This window comes from Epinephelus lanceolatus, chromosome 19 (genome assembly GCF_041903045.1).
Source record: "Epinephelus lanceolatus isolate andai-2023 chromosome 19, ASM4190304v1, whole genome shotgun sequence".
Lineage (NCBI taxonomy): Eukaryota > Metazoa > Chordata > Actinopteri > Perciformes > Serranidae > Epinephelus > Epinephelus lanceolatus.
The window spans coordinates 38,460,808-38,471,877 of record NC_135752.1 but is presented as its reverse complement, the minus strand read 5'-3'; the positions used below and the strand labels follow the sequence as shown (position 1 = coordinate 38,471,877).

General features: G+C 40.1%; 1 protein-coding gene across 1 annotated transcript; it reads left to right on the top strand.

The window, feature by feature from the left end:
* The first annotated feature begins 900 nt into the window (after nt 1-900).
* On the top strand, nt 901-10,692 carry ccdc62 (coiled-coil domain containing 62). Its single transcript, XM_033645975.2, has 13 exons — nt 901-1,325; nt 1,416-1,456; nt 2,655-2,798; nt 3,113-3,305; nt 3,679-3,845; nt 4,210-4,311; nt 4,441-4,612; nt 6,033-6,134; nt 6,335-6,423; nt 7,007-7,107; nt 7,860-8,022; nt 10,228-10,392; nt 10,555-10,692. The coding sequence occupies exons 1-13, from the start codon at nt 1,262-1,264 to the stop codon at nt 10,612-10,614; spliced, it is 1,563 nt and encodes a 520-aa protein (XP_033501866.1). The 5' UTR covers nt 901-1,261; the 3' UTR covers nt 10,615-10,692.
* The last annotated feature ends 378 nt before the right edge of the window (nt 10,693-11,070 follow it).

The window sequence follows — 11,070 nt, the reverse complement described above, 5'->3', positions numbered from 1 at the left end:
TACATTTCCAAGTCTATCCAAAATTGAACTGAATGTGAACAGCTAAAATCAATTCTATCAATGTTTCAGGTTTATTTTTGCAAACTACACATATTTAATCCAACTCAGTAAATCTAGACACTTTATAACCAATAACCTTAAATCTGTTTATTTATTTTTTTTAATAGTGTAAATTTCTGTGTTTCCCTGGCACAAAAGAAGAATTAAAAACAACGAAAAACAAAAGAAACACCAGTATAAAAACACCAATACTGGCTACTGATAATTAAGTTAATTTGTACATTTAATTATTATTTTACAATGTCAATTAATTATTATTTTTAATTGATTATTGATGCATTTAATTATTATAAACATGTACATCATGACAAATAAGCATTGGGGGCATTGTGCTTGGACTGTCACTGGTAGAAAGTGTGCAAAATTTCAAAATGAATCTCTCTAATCTTGTTAGAAATACAGAATTTGAAGGGACAAATCCTTCTGCCATTTAATGTCACATATTTATAAGTCCATAATGATTTCCCTCTTAGAGAGATTTTCTTTTTAGAAGAAAAATATCGTCTTATATATTTATTTGTACATTTTAAAGTCTTTATTTCTATCCTATTCATGAGTAACAATGGAGAGAAAACACAATGGAGAAAAAAATAGTATGCAACTATTTTGGCAGCGTCGTGTACCCGTAGCGGGTGACGCGCCTATTTTAAGGCTGACCGGAAGTAAGAAATTAATTACACTTATTAATTAGACGTTCGTGTATCTAGAAAACGATAACTAGTGACTATTCTTCAGTCTATATAAATAAACTTAAGTAAGAATTAAATAAAAATATTATTTTAAATACTGCGAGACGTACTTTGGCGTGACGTCACTGCCCGACCCTTGTTTACTTCCGTCGTTCATTCACATTCAAAAGTTAAACTCTCCACAAAACTAACGTCAGCTAGCTAGGTATTTCCAGTGTTTTAAATACACTTTTAAGTTAGTCAACAACGTTTAAATGTTTTTAGAGCGCGTTTTAATTTTGAAAAAGTTGTTTATCTTGTTTTGCTGCGTTTCAGTTAACTTTAGAAGTTACTCACAGAGTTGGTCAGTTAATATTAGCGTTAAGTTAGGCTTTCAAACTGAAGGGCTAACGTTAGCATGCGCCCCAAAAGATGTTTAAAACAAGCTCACAACAACAATGACGGTAACATAAGACAGGGAGAAATATCACTAAGGAGTTGGTTGTAATATTAGCACTTTTAGTTATGATGTGATGGACGGAGGGAAAAGACTGTCTCCTCATGGAGGTGCTTCAGCCTGTTTCCCCTGGTCAAACGGTAAACACTCACACCACCAACAATAATACCATTAAAGTGCTTTGTTTGACATGTATGAGGGAAGTCTCAACCATCCACTGTGACTTTCAGATACTTCAGCTGAGCTCTGGCACAGCACTCCAGTTAAAAAGGTCAGTGAGATTTCATTGAAACCCATTTAAAAAATAAAAGTATTCATGTCTGACTGTGATGAGCTGTTGTGGACTGAAACTAACTACATTTACTCAAGTACTGTATTTAAGTGCAAATGTGATGTACTTGTACTTTACTTGACTATTCGCATTGTTTGCATCTTTATATTTCTACTCCATTACATCTCAGAGGCATCCCCATCTTCTCCCACTGCTGTACCAGAGCATTACTCTGCCAATCCTACTGTGCTGTTCCACCTGCTTTTTAACATGCTGTCAGTTTCTAACAGGGCAAAACTCACACCTATCACCAATATCGCTGCCAAGATAATTAGTTTCCCCACACCCAACCTCTCAGAGTTAAACATCAGGGCCATTGCACACATTGCGACCCCAATAGCACAGGACATCACACGCCCACTCAATCACCACCTCACCTGACAGCCCTCAGAGCACTGAGGTGCAGAAGGACTGACTTTGGGGAAGACCCTGATGCCTTAAGTAATGGGCCTTGCTGAACAGGCCTGAATTTGCACTCCTGTCAGTGTTGTTACTGTGTGCTGTGTACTTGCTGTTGTCTGAGAATGTACCATGCTATGGAAGAAGAATCACACCTTGGTGACAATGAAATCTGAGCCTTAAGTCTAAATTATTGTACTTTTCCTCCACTACATTCATGGGATAGCTTTAGTTACTTCCTGTCCAGTGAAAACTATGTACCTCCATATGTGGTGATGCTGGATGTTTGTGATACACTGAAGAATATGCTCTGAAAATTTTCCTCCTTCTTAAGCTAAATAAACTCCTTAAAACCCTCTTTAATCAGCTGGAAAATGCATTGTCACAAAGCTGAAAACAGGCTGTTTTTCAGACTTTTTAGAGATATGTGGTTCTCACAGGACAGCCACGCTACAAACATATGATGATCTTATAGAATATGATGCACTGCTGTAGAATAATCTACCCAACAGTATATAAAGGTGTTAAAATGAGCAAAACTGTAAACAGCTACAACAATACCACAATAACATTCACACTAATGCAGCAGGAATATTAAGCCAAACCATCACATAGAATAGGAAAACACTGACTACATGGAACACTTTATTTTCACAGTGTGTTAGTAGTACTTATAATTAAATAAGAGATTTGAATACTTCTTCCACTACTGGTAACATGTATATGCACTACTTTTCAGAAAAATGGTGGTGCTTTACTGGACGCCAGCCAACCCTCTGTCCTAACCAGCTTCAAGATGGACAGCACAGCAAAACAATGGGCCAAAAATTCCCCTCCCATCCCAGCAGACTTGCTCTGTCCCCCCAGCTCGCAGGATGCTGAGGTGAGATCCAATCTGACCCCGACACAGGACCTCCAAGTTCATTGTTTCCCACACACGGAATTAATTTATGATTACGTTATGTCTTACGTCAAATTCAAAATTATTTTTATGTTTAGCATAAAGGACAAAAGAAAACAACAAATTTATATTTTAGAAGCTGGAACCAGTGAATTTTTGGTATTTTTTGCTTAAAAAAAACATTTAAATGATTAATCAGTTAATAACTGACAAAAGTTCTATTTCTAACAGGGTAAACAGACTTTGTTATGGTGACATTAGCTTTACATGCCTCTCTCGGTGTGCTTTGCCAAAAGTTTCCTGTGAATGACCCGAGCGGCTTCACGATCCAGAGGCAGAGGAGGGAGCTCCAGCTGCTGATGGCCGAGCTGAAGGACAGGGACAGGGAGCTGAACACCATGGCTGCTTCCCATCATAAGCAGCTTCACGCCTGGGAACAAGACCGCCAGAAGGTGCTCAGCTTGGAGCAGAGGTGTGCCCGTTTGGACGGTGAGGACACAGGCAGGATATTTTTAAACAGATCCGGTCCTCCTTTTACTATTTTTTGGCTTTTATCATCAAAAATGCAAATTTTGATGAATAATAAATTGTGAATAGATGTTTATTGTTGCTTGTTTTTGTGTGTTGTAGAGCTACAACTAACAATTGTTTTCAGTTGTTTATTAATTTGCTAACATTTTAATCTAAAAACTTTTAGAACATAAAGGAAATTTACCTTTATAACATCCCTGTTGTTAAGCTGGCACCCTCAAATTCCTGTATTCCTTCTGAGAAGCAGCAAACCTTGGGAAAGCAGGGACCAGATAATGTTTGGTATGTACTTGAAAAATGGCTCAAACAATCAGTTGCTATGTTTGTGCAGATGAGTTGCAGAAGCGCAACGAGGTGATCAGAGTCCTGACTAAACGTGTGTGGGTGGTGGAAACCAGGGAGGCGGAGGTCCAGAAGGAGCTCAGCGTGGCCCAGCAGCAGCTCTGTGAGCTGGAACAGAAACATCAGAACATGAGCCAAACATGTCAAGACTTTCAGGTACAATTATAATGTGAATACACTTTTATATTCTCCTTAAAAATAAATCTGCTCACATCATGTCAAAATAAGGCAGAGCAATAGCAGCAGGACTGCTCACTCAAAGTGGAAATATTGCAGCCTGTTTGCCGCTGTCGTCTACAGCCCTCTCTCTCAATACTGGACCAGTTTCAAAACCTGTTGTTCCCATTAGCCACTTGAACACAAAAACATGGGAAAATAGGATCCAGATTTAAAAATACCAAACTTACCCTTTAAAAGGAACTCATTCTTCTCATTCATACTCAGTTGAAAGCAGTTGCTTCAACGAGCAGTTGAACTCAGTATGTCTGCTTTAGGTTTAAATGTCTGTGGTGTCTCTCAGGAGAAGAACCAGAGTCTCAACTCCACGGTCATGGCTCTGTCCACTCAAGTCGGCTCTCTGCAGGTCAGGGAGGAAGAACTGAGCTCCATGCTCAAACTCAAGGTACACAGTAGACTGTTTTTCTTTGTAACTTCATTAAATACATATTAGGATCGTTAAGTTAAGTTGTATCTGTGTATGATTCTTTAAATATTCTGCTAGTTGGTTAATACAATCTGTTTTCCCCATCAGGACAAAGATGTGACCGAGGCCTCTGGTCATGTGGTCGACCTCACAGGGCGCCTTCGGGATCTGGAGACATCACTGGCAGAGAGTCGCTCACGGGAGAGCAAACTCCTGAGAGACTCAGAGGAAAATAAACGCCGCTACAGAGAAGCCAGGCACGAGATCACACATCTTAAAGGTACATGAGTACAACGTCAATCAAACCTCAGTTCCATATGTTTTTTTTTTTTTTTTTGCTTACAAATGCGTAGACGCTGTTCTGTTTGATGTGAGCAATGTCTTTGAGTTTGATACAGGGTACACACAATGAAAGCATGACATGAATATAACAATATGGGAACCCTCTTTCCTTTTTTTTCTTTTATTTTATTTGTGTATTTTATTACATATAATTTTATTATTTTCTATTATTGTTGTTATATTTTTGTCTTTAAAATGTCTGACATGTAAGGGAAGACTTCATTTTGTTTTTGGACAATAATTTATCTCTGTGCTTTTGATATTCTTCTGGATGAGAGCACAGTTGCTTCTCTGTTCTTATGAGGTATTTGAAAATGAATAAAGATATTGTTGGGAAAAAAATCCTAGACTTTAAATCGATCATCTTAAAACTCTTTTACCGAATCAGGCTACAGTCGCCCTGCTGATTTTTTTTCCTCATTATCACATGGTATACGTCGACCTAAGTGTGCAGAGTTAAGGCATTAGATTGCTCCAGAAAAGTGCTGGTCAAGTCTCCCATACCTTTGACGACGTTGCAATTAAGAAGGCGCTTGTAACTTTACAAAGCACTGAACAACAATGACAAACACCGGCGCTTTTCAGAGTGACTGGGCCCAGTGATAGAGATGAGAATTAAGACATTGTTTGCTCTATATTTATTTAATTTTGGGGGATGTTTTGAGCCTTTATGGACATAGAGAGATGACAAGAAAACCTCTCAAGCGACAAGGGTGTCCCTGCTCTTTGCTTACACAGCTACATCCATCATTTTTCATGTCTTTTTCTTTGTCTTGCCTTTTCAGGAGACACTATCATAAAATGTGCACCGTTATCCCCATTTGAGGAGATTCTGCCTAAAATTCAGCGGGCTTTTTGCCCCCGAGTGTGGCCATTTGGAACAGTTAAAGCACGGTTTCCTTAGATCTGGCCAAACAACACTTTGTACCAGTACCTCAGCCTTAAAGTGAAGAAACATAATCAACCATAGGAGATTTACCTCATCTCTAGAGCTGCAACTAATATTATTTTCAATATCAATAAATCTGCCCATTATTCTCTTGATTAATCATTTTGTCTGATGTCACAGAGGTGCTGTTTAATCTTAATTCCCCATGTTAATTCCAGAGTCTTGTGTTCTCCGACCAGCAGACCAAAAACCAACATTTCAGTTTACTTTTATGTATGACAAAAAAAAAAAGCAGCAAATCCTCACACTTGAGAAACTGGAATTAGAGAAATGTTTGGTATTTTTGCTTGAGCTCAATTCTCAAAGCAGTTGGCTGTTAATGTTCTGTGTATTAACTAATTCATTAAGCCTCTAATTATTTCAGCCTCACATGTGTTTTACTCTCTCCTGTGTCGTATTGTGGTTGTAGAGGAGCTGCAGCAGCAGGTGACACAGAGCAGCACTCAGAGAGAAGAGATCATCCGACTCAAACAGGAGCTCCAGCTGCTGCGCAGAGATCTGGCCCTGTCAGGTACGTTAAACTATCAACTACAAATCTGCTCTGTGGCCAGTCTCTGTTGTGTTTTTAAGAAGCATGCATAAGTGTAATCCAGTTTTATCTCTGCAGTCTTCTTCTCTTGATATTGATCTGTGCAGTAGCTGTTTGCAGACACCAGAATAAAAACAAATGTTCCTGCTGAGATAAGTGCAGCATCTGATGTTTGTCACCAGGGGAGGGAGACAGCTGGAGAGATGAGCTGCTGGATCTGGCTCGCTCCAAACAGGAACGCACCATGTCAGAGCTCCGCTGCCTGCGACAGGTACAGTGTCCAATATGCTGAACCTCACTGAGAGAAAAAAAAGGTCATATCCAACAAAAAATCTTCCCCCTAGCTTCACCACATGGCTGAAAAATATAGCAACTAAACAGTTATGAATGAATAGAATATACTGTAATAAAAACACTTCTTCTTCAGTTGAATACGTCTTTCCTCATTCCTGCTACTCACACCGTCGTTGACATCAGAGGTGCCTTTCTGGTTTGGCAGCATACCTCAGACTGCTACTGCAGACTCTTCATTGCGGCTCTGGGTCACTGTCATGTCCAACACTTGTTTAAAGTACACAGTAGGGACAAGATACTGTGTATTATCACTTTTTTAAGTTAATCATGATTTCGGTTTTTAAAAATTAAAATGGAACTTTTATTGACTCACAGAGGGAAAACTCAGTCGTTGCTGCAGAACAAAGACAGAAATAAGTTGATATATTTTTAAAAAAGGAAAGAAAAAATAATAATAGGTATATACAACTAGAATAAAAATAAAATATCTGTTGGTATCTGATATCTTAAAAAAGTACATTAATAAATACACATAATGCTGTTTTTGTGTGTTTTTCCAGGTGTGTGAGAATCAGCGGAACGACCTGCAGCTTCTGCAGCTGAACCTGGAAAGTGCACGGGAATCTCTGCGGGAAAAGACGGGTCAGGCATTACCTGGCAGGTGAATGTGCCAGGAAAACATGGCTAGACCAAAGCAAGGGTTCATGTGGGGCGTCTGGAGCTTCAGAGTTCAAATGATCGGAGCCCCAGAGCTCCCTGATGAGAAACACGGATGAGTTGAGAGCAAGGAGCATACACTCAGGGTGTTTCTAGGAATCTGCCTTTTTATTCAAACTTAACTCAGTCCTCTTGAAGTGGTCCAAAAAAGTGGCCCAACAGAAACGGATATGGTTCTGTCTGTCTGTTTGTTTTCTCAAGCATTCCACTGCAATGTGATCCAGAGGGCTAAAATACAATGCCTAAGGGCAAATGGAACCTGGAGCCTTTAGTCTTTTTAATGCACAGCTAAAGAGAACCGAGTACTAGAAGCGATCATTTCAGAGTTCTTTTGGAGTGTTCGCAGCTGCGCTAAAAATGCTGACTCATTGCTCCGAGTCTGCTTGAAAGACTGAAAGTGACCGAGTGTAAAAACACCCTGAGAGTTTTCTCTGAAGCCAGAGATGTTACCATGATACTGTCTGATCTGACCTTGAGCTTCACACTTGTTTCCACAGCTCATTTTTACAAAAGTAAAGATACCGACACACAGTTCACAGAGCACGACTCATAACAGCTGTCTGATCTTAGAAAAGCAAACTCTGGCAGAGGAGGAAACTGATAAATGAACGTACAGTAAATTTAACAGAGGGAGCTGTGGGATCTCTAAGAACAGGTAATGTAAATGATGTTGTTTTGTCCTTGTTTGTATGTCAGTCAGGAGGAGTTACAATGTGTCTGTGCAGACAGCCGGTCACCTTCATCACTCAGAGTGAAGAGCTCAAGACCTCTACACGACTCTGCGTCTCCACCTGCAGCCAATCTGAAAGCTACAGTCAACGGTGACCTGAGAGGCTTCACGATGACACACACCATAGACGTAAGACAGAAGCTGTGCCTCATTTCAAGAACAGTTGTGTACATTAAGACATTTTTATTTCTCAATAAGTCGAGATGAAGTACCCAGGATCTGACATTTTATAGTAACATAAAAAAGTGTAAGGGTTCACATCTTTTTAAGGAATAGTTTGACATTTATTTAGTTTCATGCAGAGTTAGATGCGACTGAGACCACTCTCATGTCTGCAGGTTGAATATGAAGCTACAGTCAGCACCCAGTTAGCTTAGCTTAGCATAGAGACTAGAAACAGGGACACACAGTTAGCCTGGCTCTGTCTAAAAGGTACAAAAAAAAAGAGAAAGTTTTGAACTCACTTTGTATCTTATTTTTCTTTGGGTTTTTTGTATGAATTAAACAATTGAGATACAATGTGTTAATTACAGGAGGTTGTAGTGTCTTATCCAAGAGAGGTATCAATCTTCTCGTTAAACTCCCGACAAGAAAGCAAATGAAACTGGGCTCAGATGACAGAGGTTATAAAATTCTAACTGATTTTGAAATCTGGTTGCATCACGTAGATGAGGAGAAGCTTCACAGATGTTCTCCTCTGTAACCTCAAACATGCACACACTACAAGATTTGAAAAAATGAGGCATCATAAATTATAGGATATTTTTAAGATTACCAGAGGGGGAGCATGAATCACCGCCTCACGTGATCTCATGGGGAAGGAGATGGAAACAAAATGGAGGCTGACGTGGTACAACAAGTTGCTGTAACGATGCTTTGCAGAAAAGAAGACTGAACAAGTCTGGATGAGTTAATGGTTGAGGAGACACGCTCGATTAGAGTCAAGTTAAGTTAAGATAATAAAGTATTACATATATATAAAGCCAAGCATCATCATTATTCTTAAAAAGGGGGATTTAATAACAATAATGATTCTAATTCCTAAAACAAATAAAAATACACCTAAAAACCAAACTAAAAGCTTGCAGAAAAAGATCCATCTTTAGTTTGCTTTTTAAAGAGAACATTGTTGTTGCAGACAGTTCAGTTAAGTAGTTAATGTGGAAGAAAATTCCAGAGAGTGGACAACAAGTGTCGCACACACTGACTCCAGAAGGCGTTTCTTTTATTTCAGTGATGACGTTTTCGGCCTTTTGGCCTTCTTCAAGATCAATACTCATACCTTATGATTGTTCATTATTAAACCTTATGATTGTTGATCTTGAAGAAGGCCAAAAGGCCGAAGAAAGAAAGAAAACATCATCATCAAAATAAAAGAAATGCATATGGGACCGGAGTGTGCAACACTTGCTCTCTATAATCAAGTGCCAGTGATCAGTACCTCTGTATTATTCTTGGTGTGCTTTACTGTTATATTTTAAAGGGGGAGACACGCTCAACACAGGCTGTCTGTTCTTCAGTGAGCATTAGAGGTGAGATTTTACCTGTCAGTTTTAATATCTGTCAACAGTAGTATGGTTCCTAACGTTAGCTTCAAGGGCTTGAATGTTTACTTTTGCTTGGCAGCTCTGTCTGCTGCTCCGTACTGATGAGATCATAACTGTAATCATCCAGATTTTAAATCCTAAATATCAAACGTGTGATATTATTAGGGCGGCCCCGATGAGCCTGTGAGCAGTCTGAAAGGGTTAAGGCTGGATCAGTAAACCGGCGGCACAGCGGTGCAGTGATTAGCATTGTTGCCTCACAGCAAGAGGGTGCCTGGTTCGAATCCAGGAGAGTCAGGGAGCCCTTCTGTGCTGAGTTTGCTGGAGCCTATCCCAGCTGACACTGGGTGAGAGGCAGGGTTCACCCTGGACAGGTCACCAGACTATCACAGGGCTGACACATAGAGACAGACAACCATTCACACTCACATTCACACCTACGGACAATTTAGAGTCACCAATTAACCTGCATGTCTTTGGACTGTGGGAGGAAGCTGGAGCACCTGGAGGAAACCCACGCTGACACAGGGAGAACATGCAAACTCCACACAGAAGGGCTCCCCCACCCTGTGCATTGAATCCTTTGTTGAGCAAAAGTGAAGATTTGTTTTAGCTCCACCTTTTAGTACCAGATCTGTGTGCTAGGTACCCCAACAGAGGGGGGACCAAACATGGGGACGGTAAGGAACACCGTCACAGTGGATAAGAAAAAAAAAAAAAAAGGCGTACTGAACTGAACTGCTCAGTGGAAACGGGGCTTTAAAGATTTTTCTCCTTCTCTCTCCAGGGTGATGATCCTCTGTCCAGCTGTTCTCTGCAGCAGCTCTTAGATGAGTCCAGGCAGGTCATCAGTTCAGAGCACAGCAGCTCCAGACCTACTGATCCTCTGTACTCTCACAAGTGCCAGACACCCCACCATCATTACCACCACCCATCCACCCCTCCATACAAGGTAGAGGAGTTTCACAATGCTGGGCCTCATCATCCTCTTCTCTCGCTCCATTTGTATTAACGGGGTGTGGCATCCAGGGTGTAAAACGTTCAGTTAAACCGCTGTTTCTTTTTTAGTTTGGGTGTGTTAAGACATAACAGCTTCATTATTTTCCTCCAACAGGCCGGTGAGACTCCACCCAGAGCCTGCCCTCGACACCAGACAGCCCTGTGGACAGATTGATGCTCACTGAAGCACAGATTTATTTATTTAGTTTTCAAAATCAGTGTTACTACAAAACCTGTGTGCACACAGATAAAGGTTGGACTGCCTCTCAGGAGAATGATGAAGTGTTAAAGTTACATTCCTGCCATGAATTTGTACCTTTTTATACCTTTAATCTTGTTTTGTTTTTAACTTGGTGCCTCTGAATATTTTTGGGAGGAATACAAACCTAAATTCATGTGTATTTTTTATAAGCCTGTGTCAGATGTTTAAAGGCTGTGTTGTGTGGAGTGGGTGAGATGTGAAACCAGTCCTACAGGGCTGTTGAGTGGTGTGTCCTTGTATTGTCTTTCCAGTTTCACTGCCTTCAGATTCACCCGGTGACTCAAGAGGAAATGTGGAGAGCTGTTTGTTACTTTGTCATCTGCTTTTGATAAAAAAAATATTTATAAGTAAACCTATAAATCACTGGTG